Source organism: Hyla sarda, chromosome 5, assembly GCF_029499605.1.
Source record: "Hyla sarda isolate aHylSar1 chromosome 5, aHylSar1.hap1, whole genome shotgun sequence".
Lineage (NCBI taxonomy): Eukaryota > Metazoa > Chordata > Amphibia > Anura > Hylidae > Hyla > Hyla sarda.
This window is the reverse complement of record NC_079193.1, coordinates 163811104-163829996: the sequence shown is the minus strand read 5'-3', so window position 1 is coordinate 163829996 and position 18893 is coordinate 163811104. Positions and strand designations below refer to the sequence as shown.

Genomic DNA, 18893 nt, shown 5'->3' with positions numbered 1-18893 from the left:
CAGAGTTACATAGTTAGTACGGTCGAAAAAAGACATATGTCCATCAAGTTCAACCAGGGAATTAAGGGGTAGGGGTGTGGCGCGATATTGGGGAAGGGATGAGATTTTATATTTCTTCATAAGCATTAATCTTATTTTGTTCCAGGAATGTATCTAATCCTGTTTTAAAGCTGTTAATTGTTCCTGCTGTGACCAGTTCCTGAGGTAGACCGTTCCATAAATTCACAGTCCTCACGGTAAAGAAGGCGTGTCGCCCCTTGAGACTAAACTTTTTTTTCTCCAGACGGAGGGAGTGCCCCCTCGTCCTTTGGGGGGGTTTAACCTGGAACAGTTTTTCTCCATATTTTTTGTATGGGCCATTAATATACTTATATACGTTTATCATATCCCCCCTTAAACGTCTCTTCTCAAGACTAAACAATTGTAACTCCTTTAATCGCTCCTCATAGCTGTCACGATGCCGGCTGGCAGGTAGTGGACCCTCTGTGCCAGAGAGGGATTGGCGTGGACCGTGCTAGTGGACCGGTTCTAAGCCACTACTGGTTTTCACCAGAGCCCGCCGCAAAGCGGGATGGTCTTGCTGCGGCGGTAGTGACCAGGTCGTATCCACTAGCAACGGCTCACCTCTCTGGCTGCTGAAGATAGGCGCGGTACAAGGGAGTAGGCAGAAGCAAGGTCGGACGTAGCAGAAGGTCGGGGCAGGCAGCAAGGATCGTAGTCAGGGGCAACGGCAGAAGGTCTGGAAACACAGGCAAGGAACACACAAGGAACGCTTTCACTGGCACTAAGGCAACAAGATCCGGCAAGGGAGTGCAAGGGAAGTGAGGTAATATAGGGAAGTGCACAGGTGAAAACCCTAATTGGAACCACTGCGCCAATCAGCGGCGCAGTGGCCCTTTAAATCGCAGAGACCCGGCGCGCGCGCGCCCTAGGGAGCGGGGCCGCGCGCGCCGGGACAGAACAGACGGGGAGCGAGTCAGGTAGGGGAGCCGGGGTGCGCATCGCGAGCGGGCGCTACCCGCATCGCGAATCGCATCCCGGCTGGCAGCGGGATCGCAGCGCCCCGGGTCAGAGGACGTGACCGGAGCGCTGCAGCGGAGGGAGTGAAGCGAGCGCTCCGGGGAGGAGCGGGGACCCGGAGCGCTCGGCGTAACAGTACCCCCCCCCTTGGGTCTCCCCCTCTTCTTGGAGCCTGAGAACCTGAGGAGCAGACTTTTGTCAAGGATGTTGTCCTCAGGTTCCCAGGATCTCTCTTCAGGACCACAACCCTCCCAGTCTACTAAAAAAAATTTTTTCCCTCTGACCTTTTTGGCAGCCAAAATTTCCTTGACCGAGAAGACGTCCGAGGAGCCGGAAACAGGAGTGGGAGGAACAGATTTGGGAGAAAAACGGTTGAGGATGAGTGGTTTGAGAAGAGAGACGTGAAAGGCATTAGGGATACGAAGAGAAGGAGGAAGAAGAAGTTTATAAGAGACAGGATTAATTTGACACAAAATTTTGAAAGGACCAAGATAGCGTGGTCCCAACTTGTAGCTAGGGACACGGAAGCGGACATATTTAGCGGAGAGCCATACCTTGTCTCCAGGGGAAAAAACGGGGGGAGCTCTTCTTTTCTTATCCGCGAACCTCTTCATGCGTGAAGAAGCCTGTAAGAGAGAATTTTGGGTCTCTCTCCATATAATGGAAAGGTCACGAGAAATTTCATCCACAGCGGGCAGACCAGAGGGCAAGGGGGTAGGGAGGGGGGGAAGAGGGTGACGGCCGTACACCACGAAAAATGGGGATTTGGAGGAAGATTCAGAGACCCTGAAGTTATACGAGAATTCGGCCCATGGAAGGAGATCTGCCCAGTCATCCTGGCGGGAGGAAACAAAATGTCGCAAATAATCACCCAGGATCTGGTTAATTCTTTCTACTTGTCCATTGGACTGGGGATGATATGCAGAGGAAAAATTTAATTTAATCTTGAGTTGTTTACAGAGAGCCCTCCAGAATTTAGACACGAATTGGACCCCTCTATCCGAGACAATCTGCGTAGGCAACCCGTGAAGACGAAAAATGTGTACAAAAAATTGTTTAGCCAACTGAGGCGCAGAAGGAAGACCAGGAAGAGGGATGAAATGTGCCATTTTGGAGAATCGATCAACGACCACCCAAATAACGGTGTTGCCACGGGAAGGGGGTAAATCAGTAATAAAATCCATACCAATCAGAGACCAAGGCTGTTCGGGGACAGGCAGAGGATGAAGAAAACCAGCGGGCTTCTGGCGAGGAGTCTTATCCCGGGCACAGATAGTGCAGGCTCGCACAAAGTCCCCAACATCCGTCTCCAGAGTCGGCCACCAATAGAAGCGGGAGATGAGTTGCACAGATTTCTTGATGCCCGCATGACCTGCGAGATGGGAGGAGTGACCCCATTTGAGGATTCCGAGGCGTTGGCGTGGAGAAACAAAGGTCTTTCCTGGAGGAGTCTGCCTGATGGAGGCTGGAGAAGTGGAGATCAGGCAGTCAGGTGGAATGATGTGTTGCGGAGGGAGATCAACTTCTGAGGCATCCGAGGAACGAGAGAGAGCATCGGCCCTAATGTTCTTATCGGCAGGACGAAAGTGAATCTCAAAATTAAATCGGGCAAAGAACAGAGACCACCGGGCCTGGCGAGGATTCAGCCGTTGGGCAGACTGGAGGTAGGAGAGGTTCTTGTGGTCGGTGTAGATAATAACAGGAAATCTTGATCCCTCCAGCAGATGCCTCCATTCCTCAAGTGCTAATTTAATGGCTAGAAGCTCTCGATCCCCGATGGAGTAGTTCCTCTCCGCTGGAGAGAAGGTCCTAGAGAAAAAACCACAAGTGACAGCATGCCCGGAAGAATTTTTTTGTAGAAGAACAGCTCCAGCTCCCACTGAGGAGGCATCAACCTCCAATAGGAAGGGTTTGGAAGGGTCAGGTCTGGAGAGCACGGGAGCCGAAGAAAAGGCAGACTTGAGTCGTTTAAAGGAGTCTTCTGCTTGAGGAGGCCAGGACTTGGGATCAGCATTTTTTTTGGTTAAAGCCACGATAGGAGCCACAATGGTAGAAAAATGTGGAATAAATTGCCTGTAATAATTGGCGAACCCCAAAAAGCGTTGGATAGCACGGAGTCCGGAGGGGCGTGGCCAATCTAAGACGGCAGAGAGTTTGTCTGGATCCATCTGTAGTCCCTGGCCAGAGACCAAATATCCTAGAAAAGGAAGAGATTGGCATTCAAACAGACATTTCTCAATTTTGGCATAGAGTTGGTTGTCACGAAGTCTCTGAAGAACCATACGGACATGCTGGCGGTGTTCTTCTAGATTGGCAGAAAAAATTAGGATATCGTCCAGATATACAACAACACAGGAGTATAACAGATCACGAAAAATTTCATTGACAAAGTCTTGGAAGACGGCAGGGGCATTGCACAGTCCAAAGGGCATGACCAGATACTCAAAGTGTCCATCTCTGGTGTTAAATGCCGTTTTCCACTCGTCCCCCTCTCTGATGCGGATGAGGTTATAGGCGCCTCTTAAGTCCAATTTAGTGAAGATGTGGGCACCTTGGAGGCGATCAAAGAGTTCAGAGATGAGGGGTAAGGGGTAGCGGTTCTTAACCGTGATTTTATTAAGACCGCGGTAGTCAATGCAAGGACGTAGGGAGCCATCTTTTTTGGACACAAAGAAAAATCCGGCTCCGGCAGGAGAGGAGGATTTACGGATAAAGCCCTTTTTTAGATTCTCCTGGACGTATTCGGACATGGCAAGAGTCTCTGGGGCAGAGAGAGGATAAATTCTGCCCCGGGGTGGAGTAGTACCCGGGAGGAGGTCGATAGGGCAATCATAAGGCCTGTGAGGAGGTAGAGTCTCAGCTTGTTTTTTGCAGAAAACATCCGCGAAGTCCATATAGGCCTTAGGGAGACCGGTTACTGGAGGAACCACAGAGTTACGGCAAGGGTTACTGGGAACCGGTTTTAGACAGTTCTTGGAACAAGAGGACCCCCAACTCTTGATCTCCCCAGTGGACCAATCCAGGGTTGGGGAATGAAGTTGAAGCCAGGGAAGTCCAAGGAGAATCTCCGAGGTGCAATTGGGGAGGACCAAAAGTTCAATCCTCTCATGATGAGATCCGATGCTCATAAGAAGGGGCTCCGTGCGGAAACGTATGGTACAGTCCAATCTTTCATTATTTACACAATTGATGTAGAGGGGTCTGGCGAGACTGGTCACCGGGATGTTGAACCTGTTGACGAGAGAGGCCAAAATAAAATTTCCTGCAGATCCAGAGTCCAAGAAGGCCACTGTAGAGAAGGAGAAGGCAGAGGCAGACATCCGCACAGGCACAGTAAGACGTGGAGAAGCAGAGTAGACATCAAGGACTGTCTCACCTTTGTGCGGAGTCAGCGTACGTCTTTCCAGGCGGGGAGGACGGATAGGACAATCCCTCAGGAAGTGTTCGGTACTAGCACAGTACAGGCAGAGGTTCTCCATACGGCGTCGTGTCCTCTCTTGAGGTGTCAGGCGAGACCGGTCGACCTGCATAGCCTCCACGGCGGGAGGCACAGGAACAGATTGCAGGGGACCAGAGGAGAGAGGAGCCGAGGAGACGAAACGCCTCGTGCGAACAGAGTCCATATCTTGGCGGAGTTCCTGACGCCTTTCAGAAAAACGCATGTCCATGCGAGTGGCTAGGTGAATAAGTTCATGTAGATTAGCAGGAATTTCTCGTGCGGCCAGAACATCTTTAATGTTGCTGGATAGGCCTTTTTTGAAGGTCGCGCAGAGGGCCTCATTATTCCAGGACAATTCTGAAGCAAGTGTACGGAATTGTACGGCATACTCGCCAACGGAAGAATTACCCTGGACCAGGTTCAACAGGGCAGTCTCAGCAGAAGAGGCTCGGGCAGGTTCCTCAAAGACACTTCGGATTTCCGAGAAGAAGGAGTGTACAGAGGCAGTGACGGGGTCATTGCGGTCCCAGAGCGGTGTGGCCCATGACAGGGCTTTTCCGGACAGAAGACTGACTACGAAAGCCACCTTAGACCTTTCAGTGGGAAACAGGTCCGACATCATCTCCAGATGCAGGGAACATTGGGAAAGAAAGCCACGGCAAAACTTAGAGTCCCCATCAAATTTATCCGGCAAGGATAAGCGTATCCCAGGAGCGGCCACTCGCTGCGGAGGAGGTGCAGGAGCTGGCGGAGGAGATGACTGCTGAAGCTGTGGTAGCAACTGTTGTAGCATAACGGTCAGTTGAGACAGCTGTTGGCCTTGTTGCGCTATCTGTTGTGACTGCTGGGCGACCACCGTGGTGAGGTCAGCGACAACTGGCAGAGGAACTTCAGCGGGATCCATGGCCGGATCTACTGTCACGATGCCGGCTGGCAGGTAGTGGACCCTCTGTGCCAGAGAGGGATTGGCGTGGACCGTGCTAGTGGACCGGTTCTAAGCCACTACTGGTTTTCACCAGAGCCCGCCGCAAAGCGGGATGGTCTTGCTGCGGCGGTAGTGACCAGGTCGTATCCACTAGCAACGGCTCACCTCTCTGGCTGCTGAAGATAGGCGCGGTACAAGGGAGTAGGCAGAAGCAAGGTCGGACGTAGCAGAAGGTCGGGGCAGGCAGCAAGGATCGTAGTCAGGGGCAACGGCAGAAGGTCTGGAAACACAGGCAAGGAACACACAAGGAACGCTTTCACTGGCACTAAGGCAACAAGATCCGGCAAGGGAGTGCAAGGGAAGTGAGGTAATATAGGGAAGTGCACAGGTGAAAACCCTAATTGGAACCACTGCGCCAATCAGCGGCGCAGTGGCCCTTTAAATCGCAGAGACCCGGCGCGCGCGCGCCCTAGGGAGCGGGGCCGCGCGCGCCGGGACAGAACAGACGGGGAGCGAGTCAGGTAGGGGAGCCGGGGTGCGCATCGCGAGCGGGCGCTACCCGCATCGCGAATCGCATCCCGGCTGGCAGCGGGATCGCAGCGCCCCGGGTCAGAGGACGTGACCGGAGCGCTGCAGCGGAGGGAGTGAAGCGAGCGCTCCGGGGAGGAGCGGGGACCCGGAGCGCTCGGCGTAACAATAGCTAAGATGTTCCATGCCCCATATTAGTTTAGTCGCGCGTCTCTGCACCCTTTCCAACTCCGCAGTGTCCCTTTTATGGACAGGTGACCAAAACTGAACAGCATATTCCAGGTGAGGCCGTACCAATGCTTTATAAAGGGGGAGTATTATGTCCCTGTCCCTTGAGTCCATGCCTCTTTTGATACATGACAATATCCTGCCAGCTTTGGAAGCAGCAGCCTGACATTGCATGCTATTCTGTAGTCTGTGATCTACAAGTACACCCAGATCCTTCTCTACCAGTGACTCTGCCAGTTTAATCCCCCCTAAGACATACGATGCATGCAGGTTATTAGTACCCAGATGCATAACTTTACATTTATCCACATTGAACCTCATTTGCCAAGTGGATGCCCAGACACTTAGTCTATCCAAGTCATCTTGTAACTTATGCACATCCTCTATAGACTGTACCGTGCTACAAAGCTTGGTGTCATCTGCAAAGATAGAAACAGAGCTGTTAATACCATCCTCTATATCATTGATAAATAAATTAAACAACAGCGGTCCCAGTACTGAACCTTGGGGTACACCACTAATAACCGGGGACCAATCAGAGTACGAATCATTGACCACCACTCTCTGGGTACGATCCATGAGCCAGTGTTCAATCCAGTTACAAACTAAAATTTCCAAACCCAAAGACCTTAACTTACCTGTCAGACGTCTATGAGGGACAGTATCAAATGCTTTAGCAAAATCCAGAAACACTATATCCACAGCCATTCCTCTGTCAAGGCTTCTACTCACCTCTTCATAAAAGCAAATTAGATTGGTTTGACAACTTCTATCCTTAGTAAACCCATGCTGGCTATCACTTATAATACTATTATCCCCTATGTATTCCTGTATGTAATCCCTTATAAGTCCTTCAAACAATTTACCCACAATGCACGTTAAACTTACCGGTCTATAGTTTCCTGGGGAAGACCTAGAGCCCTTTTTGAAGATTGGCACCACATTCGCCTTGCGCCAGTCCCTTGGCACAATACCAGACACCAGAGAATCTCTAAATATCATGAACAGGGGTACAGATATTACTGAACTTACCTCTCTAAGAACTCTTGGGTGTAGTCCATCCGGTCCTGGGGATTTGCTTACATTTATATCACTTAACTTACCTTGTACCATCTCTACATTAAGCCAGTTCAGTACATTACATGATGTGTTACCAGCACTGACCTGGCCAATGTCAGCTCCTTCTACCATAGTGTATACAGAACTAAAGAACCCATTCAGTAGCTCCGCCTTCTCTTGATCGCCTGTGACAACCTCCCCATTATCATTATTAAGGGGTCCTACATGCTCTGTCCTTGGTTTTTTTGCATTTATATATCTAAAAAAATATTTAGGATTAGTTTTGCTTTCTTTGGCCACCTGTCTCTCATTTTGAATTTTTGCTGTTTTTATTACATTTTTACAGATTTTATTAAGCTCCTTGTACTGTTTAAATGTTATCGCTGACCCATCAGATTTGTATTTTTTGAAGGCTATTTTTTTGCTGTTTATTGCTCTTTTAACATCATGTGTCAGCCATGTAGGATTTAGTTTCAATCGTTTATATTTGTTCCCCTTTGGTATATATTTAGCTGTATAGTTATTTAGAGTTAATTTAAAGATGTCCCATTTACCTTCTGTATCAGTATTTGAGAACACCTCCCCCCAGTCTATGTCCTGTAGTGCAGCCCTCAGCCCAGGGAAATTTGCCTTTTTAAAGTTATATGTTTTTGCCTTCCCCGCCTGTCTTTGTTTTCTACATTTTAAGTCAAAAGTAACTATATTGTGGTCGCTATTACCAAGGTTTTCCCGCACAGTTACATTACCAACCAGCTCTGCGTTGTTGGAAATGATCAGATCCAACAAGGCATCACTTCTTGTTGGGTCCTCCACAAACTGGCCCATAAAATTATCCTGCAATAAATTTAGGAATTGTCGCCCCTTTGTAGTTTTAGCCAACCCCGGACCCCAATCTATATCTGGATAGTTAAAATCTCCCATTATTACCACTGTACCTGCCCGGGCGGCCCTCTCTATTTGTTTATGAAGCCGAACTTCTATCTCTTCAGTGATATTAGGGGGTCTGTAGATTACCCCAAATATTATTTTTTCAGTATTTCCCTCCTTTTGTAATTCTACCCACAATGATTCCACATCCTCAGAATCATCACACACTATGGCATCGTTCACACTGACTTTCATACCACTTCTTACATACAGACAGACTCCACCACCTTTTCTGTTCATTCTATCCTTGCGAAACAATGTAAACCCCTGCAGATTGACAGCCCAGTCATGCGAGGAGTCCAGCCATGTCTCAGTGACCCCAACTATATCAATATGTTCCTCCAGTATCAAGGCCTCAAGCTCCCCCATTTTATTTGCTAGGCTTCTGGCATTTGTGAACATACACTTTACATTTCCATCCTTTATGTTATTGGGGTTAATGGGATTCAAGGGTGTAAGTTTTATTTTCCTATGAAGCCTATTCCTATTAACTATTCTAACCCCTCCCTCCGCTCCACCCCCAGGTACATTTATAATTCCCACCTCTCTATCTACACTATCTTCCCCCTCTTTGCTGTAGGTTCCCTCCCCCCAAGTCCCTAGTTTAAACACTCCTCCACCCTTCTAGCCATCTTCTCCCCAAGCAAAGCTGCACCCTCCCCATTGAGGTGCAGCCCGTCCCTACGGTAGAGCCGGTAACCGACAGCGAAGTCAGCCCAGTTCTCCATGAACCCAAACCCTTCCTTCCTACACCAGCTTCTGAGCCACTTGTTTACCTCCCTGATCTCCCGCTGCCTCTCTGGTGCGGCTCGTGGTACTGGTAGTATTTCAGAAAAGACTACCTTAGAGGTCCTTGCCTCAAGCTTGCGGCCTAAGTCCCTGAAATCATTTTTAAGGACACTCCACCTACCTCTTACTTTGTCATTGGTGCCAATATGTACCATGACTGCTGGGTCCTCTCCAGCCCCGCCCAACAACCTGTCAACCCGATCCGCGATGTGCCGAACTCGTGCGCCAGGCAGACAGCACACTGTTCGGCGATCCCGGTCTTTGTGACAGATTGCCCTGTCTGTCCCCCTAATAATTGAGTCCCCCACCACTAGTACCTGTCTGGCCTGCCCTGTACTCCTCCCTCCCTCCTTACTGGAGCAGACACCCCCCTGGCGGTCAGAGGCGGTATCCTGCTGCAGTTCTGCTAGCTCTGTAATGGCATCCCCCTCATCTGCCAAGCGGGCAAACTTGTTGGGGTGTGCCAGTTCAGGACTAGCCTCCCTGACACTTTTTCCCCTACCCCTCTTTCTAACTGTAACCCAGCTAACTGCCTGACTGTCCTGCAACTCCGTCCCACTGTCCTCCCCCACCTCTATTCCCGAGAGTGCCTGCTCAGTGAGCAGGAGACTCCTCTCCATGTTGTTAATGCTTCTCATTGTTGCCAGTCGCCCCTCTAGATGCAGGATCTGGGCTTCCAAACGGACAACTAGCACACATCTCGCACAACAATATGCACCCTCAAACTGTTGTTCAAGGATTGCATACATTGAACAGGATGTACATTGGACTGCATTTTCCAACATGGAGGCCATCTAATTATGGGGATTTCACAAATGTATAGGAAAAAACAGACAGTCAAAATGACACTTAAAATTTTTTGTAGACCTTGTGGGTTCAAAAATTAAAACTCACAGCGATCTCAACCTCCTGCTTTCAAACTCCAGTTTTTGAAACTCCTCTTTCTACTCCTCCTCCCCCCAAAATAAGAATGTGGGCTATAGGCAGTCGCACCCACTCCACAGATTCACTCCGCACAACAGATAATCACAGTTTTTGAAACTCCTCTTTCACGCCCCCTCTTACACAGCAACACTCAAAAAGAGCAAGTTATTGGGGTTAATGTTATTATTTGAGTTATAAGGGCTAATTGTACTATTTAAGTTATTGGGGCTAATGGGATTTTTTGAGTTATTGGGTCTAACATTATTATTTAAGTTATTGGGGCTAATGGGATTTTTTTTTTTTTGGTGTTGGTTAAGGTAAAAACCCATTCATACCGCAGAATTTCCGAGTGTAATCCAGCAAATTTAGCTTGGAAATTCCAGGACATCCTCCTATTGTTTTCAATGGGATTCTGCTGCATTGTGCACATGGAAGAATTTAGACTGCGGAAAATTCTGCCACTGAAATTTAAATAATGGACTGCGCAAAAAGAAATAATATGCCGTCTATCAAGATATCGCATTACTGAACAGTCCCAGCGGCAACTGATTTCCGAGCGGATATTCTGCCATGTGAATGGGCATTAAAATCAAGAAAAAAATTCCTAAAATTCCCACAACAGCTTAGATTTTCTTCTAATCATTTGTAGTGTCTAAAAAGAAATAATAGAAGTGAGTTTAACTTGTGCTCTATGACCCCTATAACTCTTTTGTTTTTCCATATACAGGACTGTATGAGGGCTCATTTTTGCTCCCTGATCTATAGTTTTCATCTTTACCACTTTTGCATATATGTAATTTTTTGATCACTTTTTTTTCAGTTTTTTTCTGGGATGTGTTTGTGGGTTTAATGTGTGATAGGGTACAATTATCTCTGTCCTCAAGCAGTAACATAGGTCAGTAATGTCCCTTTTTTTTTTTGCAATTTCCAAAATCCCAACAAAAAAATTATGTGGTTTTGCCACAATTTTTAGAACATGTCAACAGTCTTATCCCCCCTAAAGCAAATTACAATCTTTTTTTGTGCACCATTTACACTCTAATGTTCTTTTCAAAAATAAGTTAAAAAGATGGAAAAGGGCTCTGACCATTTTACTGTATACAGCCCAGATATTTCTTATGGTGGCCCTGAGCTATGCCATGTGACTATGGACGTCCAGCTACATTAACTATAATGCTCAAAGGTAAATATTTTATAACATCAATATGTAGGCTCATGGTGGCCCCAAGCCAAGCCTTGTGTCCGTCGACCTACAGCTACATTAACTATAGTGCTTAGTAATAAATATTTTATAACATCATTATGCAGGCTCAATCTCATGACTTTGCCATTGTCTACACAATATTCCTAGTTATGCCTTGTCATCTTAACACATAACATTTTATTTTGCTTAATAATATCCTGGTTTTCATTTCTGAAAAAAAAAAGGTTTAGCACATTCACATAGACACATCTGTTTGTTTTACTCTGTTGTTCAGAGAAGAGCTTGATAATATTTTTACGTAAATATGTCATGGCTTTTTTGTTTGCTGCTTTTTATTATGTTGATGTCGATCTCCTGTTTCGTTCACCTGATTAGTATTACCTAAATATTCTCTGTTGTCATGGTAACATCTGCCCTCAATGAATTTGAATGCCAGTGATCTCTTCAACCTTCAGGCAGACAATGATTTTCAACAACCAATACTTCAGATATTGAACCCTGGACTGTAAAAATGTAATAAGACTTTTATTGTTTAGTTTGTTTAGTGTGGAAATACAGGTTTTGTTTTACAGTGTTCCTTTAAAAGAGAAAAATCCATATAGGTATTTGGGGTGTACAAAGGCACCTTGTTTTTCAAAATGTCCAACTTTTATGAGACTGGCAAGATAACAATCCTAAAATTAAGGTGGACCTGTCAGCAAGAAATCAGGAGTGTAAACAATATTGTGGCTAGATAGGACTAGTCATTAGGATTCTGTGCATACATTTATTATCTCCATCACCCTCTCCATTGGCAAGATATAAACCTTTTTGTTAATGTACAAATATAGCTAAGGTGCCTAGGGGGCGGTTCCCAGCATGGCAAGAGCAGACCATCTTCTCTTTATCTAGTGGTTGTCAATCAAACAGCGTAGGTGATGTAAGCGGGCTGTGGGGTGGTGATAAAGAGGATATGGGTTTACATTGACCCTTTCCGTACCCCTTTTGCATATATGTGACATTTTGATAATTTATTAAATTTTTCCTGGCATGTAATCATTTCTGGCCAAAAATCAGATAAATTTATACTCATAGTATTTTTTTATGTTTATGCCATTCACCGTACGAGATCATTAACACTTTCACTTTTGGTTATTTTAAATATGTTTATTTATTTTATTTGTAGAATGAGAAAAGGGGGTAATACATTTTTTATTGGGGAGGAACTTATCTACGTACATACATTTTATTACTTTTTTTCACAATTATTAAGGGATTTAATTATAGCAATCTTCTGATTGCAATTACTATTCAGTGCTATGCAATGGCATACCACTTGTTACGAGCAGCGCTCCAGTCATTCATTCTGACCGTGAGTGCTCACCTTCTGCTATTACTAGCGGCTACGGGAATTGCTGTGCGGGATGTGCCTGCATGCGAGTCCAGGGCATCTCCTTACCCCACGCTGTCTTCGGTTCCTCTCTGCCTGCGCATTGCCGGCATGCCCATCCACGTCCCCTAGGGCGCCGGCGGTATGCGATTTAAAGGGCCAGTACGCACTTAACCCCTTAACGACCACGGACGTAAATGTATGTCCTGGTGTGGCGGTACTTAGCACGCCAGGACGTAAATTTACGTCCTGTGTATTACCGTGAGCATCGGTGGGGTGCTCGCATCATACACCCCAGGTTCCGGCTGCTAGCAGCAGTCAGGTACCCGACGGTAATGGACGACATCCGCGATCGAGTGTATGTCCACCATTAAACCCTCAGATGCCGGCATCAGTACAGATAACGGCACCTGCGGCATTGCGCATGTTACAATAGATGATCAGATCACCCGCAGCGCTGTCACGGGGATCCGATCATCAGTAATTGCGGACGGAGGTCCCCTCACCTGCCTCTGTCCGTCTCCCGGCGTCTCCTGCTCTGGTCTGAGATCGAGCAGACCAGAGCAGAAGATCACCGATAATACTAATCAGTGCTCTGCCCTATGCATAGCACTGAACAGTATTAGCAATCAAATGATCGCTATAGATAGTCCCCTATAGGGACACAAAAAGTGTAAAAAAAAAGTAAATTTTTTTTTTTAAAGTGAAAAATCCCCTCCCCCAATAAAAATGAAAATTGTCAGTTTATCCCATTTTACCAGCAAAAAGGGTAATTTTTTTTAATAAACATATTTGGTATTGACGCATGCGTAAATGTCCAAACTATGAAAATATAATGTGAATGATCCCGTGTGGGGAACGGCGTAAACGTAAAAATAAAAAAAGTCAAAAAATGCTGCTTTTTTGTCACATTTTATTCCAAAAAAATGTATAAAACATTTTCTAAAAGTTTTATATATGCAAATGGGGTATCAATAAAAAAGACAGATGATGGCGCAAAAAATGAGTACTCATACTGCCCTATATACAGAAAAATGAAAAATTTTAAAGTGGTCAAAATTACAGATTTTGTACAAAAAGCTTTAGATTTTTTTTAAGCAGTACAAAAATATTAAAGTATCTAGCCATGGGTATAATGTTAATCATATTGACCCACAGAATAAAGAACACATGTCATTTTTACCATTAAGTGTACAGTGTGAAAACGAAAGCCTCCAAAATGTGCAAAATTGTTGTTTTACAATTTCCTCCCTAAAAAATTTTTTTTTTTGGGTTCGCCGTACATTTTATGGTAAAATGAGAGGCTTCATTACAAAGTGTAATTTGTCACACAAAAAACAAGCCCTTATATGGGTCTGTAGATGGAAATATAAAAGAGTTATGGATTTTTGAAGGCAAGGAGGAAAAAACGAAAATGCAAAAATAAAATTGGCCTGGTCCTTAAGGTTAAAATTGGCTTGGTCCTTAAGGGATTAATTGTATATCTATAAGAGTCAGCACTTCCCTTTCCCTGTACCGGATCTTTGTTTGCCCTAGTGCCATTGTGAAAGCAATTCCCTGTTTTGCCTTCCTGTGTTCGGACCTTCTGTTCAATGACCTGACCTTGCTCCTGTGCCGTCTGCCTATTGACCTCCTGCTACGTTTCTGACCACAAACCTTTGCCGCCTGGGTGCCACCTTGGACTCCGCTCCTTGACCTGTGATCTTGCACACTGCACCCCGATTGTAATCAGTCCCAGGAGCGTGTTCGCTCCGGGTCTGATTACCGGCGACCACAGGGACGGCGGCGTGTGACGTCACGCCTCCTCCCCATGTGATGTCACGCTCCGCCCCTCAATGCAAACCTATAGGAGGGGGCGTGACAGCTATCACACCCCCTCCTGTAGGCTTGCATTGAGGGGCTGAGCGTGACGTCACACAGGGGCGGAGGCGTGTCGTCACAAGCCGCCGACCCTGTGGTCGCCGGTAATCAGACCCGGAGCGAACACGCTCCGGGGACTGATTACAATCGGGGGGCCGCGTGCAAGATCACGGGGGTCCCCAGCGATGGGACTCCCGCGATCAGGCATCTTATCTCCTATCCTTTGGATAGGAATAAGATGTCTAAGCAACGGAGAACCCCTGTAATTTTCATATAAAAAAAGATTTATATCTTGGCACTGGGAAAGACTACGGAGATAATAAAAGGTATACCTGGAAGCCTGATGACTAGCCCTATCTAGCCATGGGTTTACGTTACTTCATAGCCATATACAATATCTCCCATTTAAATATGACATTTTAGTGAGTATTTGACCGCAGTATTGTGCTTTGTTATTAAAAGAGTTGTCCAGTTTTTAGAAATAAAAATAGAAAATAGAAATAGAAATAAAAACTAGTCCCCAAAAGTTCTGATCCAATTCCCAGCCAAATTTCCTCTTTATCACTCTCAGTTTTTGAGCCTGTTACTGAGGATTAAGTTTCCAGACTCCTCTCCTCCTCCCATCCCACTACCTGCTCTAGTGACCCCATGCCCTCACACCTCGTCCAGTCTCTCTCCCCTGCTATCACCTGTCACCTAACCAAAAATTTTAACCTCTCCCTATCTTCTGGTATCTTTCCCTCCTCCTTTAAACATTCCATCATAACCCCGTTATTGAAAAAAACATCTGGACCTATTCTGTGCAGCCAACTGTCGACCCGTCTCTAATCTCCCCTTTATCTCCAAACTCCTGGAATGCTTGGTCGATTCGCGTCTAATTCGCTATCTCTCAGAGAACTCGCTCCTTGACCCCTTACAGTCTGGTCTCCGCTCCCTACACTCCCCAGAAACAGCCCTAACCAAAGTCACTAATGATCTTCTTACTGCCAAATCAAATGGCAATTTCTCTTTATTGATTCTCTTGGACCTCTCTGTGGCTTTTGACACTGTGGATCACCAACTCCTCCTCAACAGTCTACGCTTAATTGGTCTTAAGGACTCTGCTCTCACCTGGTTTTCCTCCTATCTCTCTGTTTATCTATCTCTTTTAGCATCTCATTTTTTGGCTCTACTTCTTCTCCTCTTCTCCTTGCTGTTGGGGTTCCCCAGGGATCAGTCCTAGGTCCCCTACTCTTTCACTCCACACATGCCCTATTGGAAAAACAATCAGTAGATTTGGTTTCCGGTACCATCTCTATGCTGATGACACCCAACTCTATACCTCTTCCTCTGACATCACCCCTGCACTCCTACAAAATACCAGTGACTGTCTCTGCTGTCTCAAACATCATGTCCTCCTTATATCTGAAACAAAATCTTTTTAAAACAGAACTTCTTGTTTTTTCTCCATCAACTGATACTGTACCTAAACCTGACATCTCCATCTCTGTAGGTGGTACTACCATAACTCCCAGGCAGTAAGCTTGCTGCCTTGGCGTTATACTAAACTCTGATCTGTCTTTCACTCTCTATATTCTGTCCCTTTCACGTTCTTGTCACATGCACCTCAAAAACATTTCTAGATTCTGCTCATTTCTCACTATTGAAAGTGCTAAAACTCTCATTATTGCTTTGATTCACTCCCGCCTTGACTATTGTAACTCTTTACTAATAGGTCTTCCCTTCTCCAAACTCTCCCCTCTCCAGTCAATCCTTAATGCTGCAGCCAGACTCATCTTCTTCTCCAGCCGTTACACCGATGACTCCTCCCTGTGCCAGTCACTTCCCTGGTTACCCATTCAGTCCAGAATACAGTACAAAATCCTCATTCTCACACACAAAGCTCTCCACCATGCTGCTCCTCCCTACATCTCCTCTCTCATCTCTGTCTACTGTCCAGCATGTTCTCTCCACTCTGCTAATGATTTCACACTAAAATCTTCTATAATCTGAACCTCTCACTCCCGTCTCCAAGACTTTGCTCATGCTGCTCCAGTTCTCTGGAATGCAATGCCTTGATCCCTCAGACGCAAACACAACATCCACAGTTTTGAACGTGGCCCAAAAACACATCTCTTCAAGCAGGCCTATAACATTCCCTAATTGGCCTCCACTACTACCATTTCACCCCTTTTCAGAAATCTGGGTCTTATTCTCTATGCAGTTAGACCTTTAGCGTTTGTCTAGCGACTGGTTCACACTCCTGTATGTAACCCTTATAATTAACAGTATGTAGTATGCATGGACAATTGTATTTACATATCCATTTTGCCTCCTGTCACAACCCCATTCCCCCTTAATATAAATATTGTTATGTCTGATACTTGTCTTTATTTGTACCCCATTATTGTAAAGCGCTGCAGAATATGTTTTGGTGGTATATTAATAAGATAATTATTAAAATTATGATTATTATTATAAACTATAAAAAACAAAGTAGTACTTATTTCTGGAATGACGGGTCATGGCTATGACCACTGCATCTACTACTAGCACTACTAGCATCAGCCATAAACAAAGATCAGCTACACACTGCCCAAGCATCTCTACTGGATCATTAGGGGATTTAATTCATTACTATTATTTTGTTACTTTATAACATTTTGACCTTTTTTTTTATATTTTTTATTACTGGACAACCCTTTAGGATGGAAACAGCAGTTAGTATATCCAGGAATTTAATCATAACCTTGCAATGCCCTGCAAAGAGATGTGGGTTAATTTAGTATTATGTCCTAGATTTCATAAAGCAGTGACTTATTCATAAATGTTCCCTTTGCCTTTAGGATAAACAGAATGAGGCTTGTTATTTGCGGGAACATAAGGAAGAACTGATAGAGGAACTAGCTACGACCATTGTACAAAAGGTGAGTGCATATCTCTGCTTTAAAAAGCTTTAAAAACATTAAAACCTTTTTTAAGGCACTAATACCTTGATATGTACCTTGTGCAAAATCCTTGTTTCTATGCATAGAATAGTAGTGATCAGCATATGGCATGGTTACTCATAGCAATATACAAGGATATTTACAGGGTGGGCCATTTATATGGATACACCTTAATAAAACGGGAATGGTTGGTGATATTAACTTCCTGTTTGTGGCACATTAGTATATGTGAGGGGGGAAACTTTACAAGATGGGTGGTGACCATGGTGGCCATTTTGAAGTCAGCCATTTTGAATCCAACTTTTGTTTTTTCAATAGGAAAAGGGTCATGTGAAACATCAAACTTATTGGGAATTTCACAAGAAAAACAAGTGCTTGGTTTTAACATAACTTTATTCTTTCATGAGTTATTTACAAGTTTCTGACCACTTATAAAATGTGTTCAATGTGCTGCCCATTGTGTTGGATTGTCAATGCAACCCTCTTCTCCCACTCTTTACACACTGATAGCAACACCGCAGGAGAAATGCTAGCACAGGCTTCCAGTATCCGTAGTTTCAGGTGCTGCACATCTCGTATCTTCACAGCATAGACAATTGCCTTCAGATGACCCCAAAGATAAAAGTCTAAGGGGGTCAGATCCGGAGACCTTGGGGGCCATTCAACTGCGAAATTGCTACATGATGATGTGTTTCCATCTTTATGCACTGAAGCTGGCACGTTCCCTGAGTTTTTCCAGCAAGATGGTGCACCACCACATTATGGGTGTCAGGTCCGAACATTCCTAGATGAACAGTTTCCTGGAAAGTGGATTGGTCATCGTGGGCCAGTTGGATGACCCCCAAGGTCTCCCGATCTGACCCCCTTAGACTTTTGGGTTTCTGAGCTGCTTTTTTCATTAAGTTGCACAAAGCCTGGTTACTGAAACATCTGTTCTTCTCAAGAGAGACTGGTTAGTGTGAACCATGCCTCAATAAAAACAACTTCCCGAAGTGTTATAGAGATGCATACATCTGGGAAAGGGTACAAAGGCGTTGCTAAGGACTGGGCATAATCAATCTATAGCTAGACAAATTGTGTTAAAATAGAGAAAATTCAGGACTGTTACTACTCATATAGGCTTGGGCACCCTGTTAATGTTATGGATAATAGATACAAAATGATAATAATTCTTCTAAGATGGTGGTTGCATCCTGTACTACGCCCTGTGTGACCATCCCCTTTTGGCACAGAGAAAAATGATGCAATGCTTACGTAAAGTAGTTTGCTAACCAATTAGAATGCTTACACAATGTCCTATGCCCTCATGAAGGATATATCTTGTGTTTACCCAATACAATAAAGCAGAGAACCATTTTGACTCAGTCCTGTGTCAGTGTTTTTCTCCGTGCACATATTATCTAATTTGGCTCAGGACATCAACCGAAAACGGTCACTTGGAACACATCCAAAACATTAAGATCATCAAGAAAACAAATGGTAATTCTAACAGAGGTGAGACAAGACCCAAAGGACCTACAGAAGACAATGAAAATTGCAAAACTATTGTGTCCACTATTAGAAAAACACAGTAGAAGCTACTGCATCCACTGTGGAAGCAGCTCTCTATTATGCATTGATGTTTCCTTATGCTTCTGGGAAAATGTTCTATAACAAGATTATACAAATGTGAAACTTTTAGCACAAATGCACAA

At 45.2% G+C, this 18893-nt stretch overlaps 1 protein-coding gene across 6 annotated transcripts in view; it reads left to right on the top strand.

The window, feature by feature from the left end:
• MYRIP (myosin VIIA and Rab interacting protein) overlaps window positions 1–18893 on the top strand; it is a 717726-nt gene that overhangs the window by 571743 nt on the left and 127090 nt on the right. For all 6 annotated transcript variants that reach the window (XM_056520618.1, XM_056520619.1, XM_056520621.1 and 3 more), the window contains one exon: window positions 17098–17178. In XM_056520618.1, the coding sequence (XP_056376593.1) occupies window positions 17098–17178 (81 nt within the window). The remainder of the gene's footprint in view (window positions 1–17097; window positions 17179–18893) is intronic.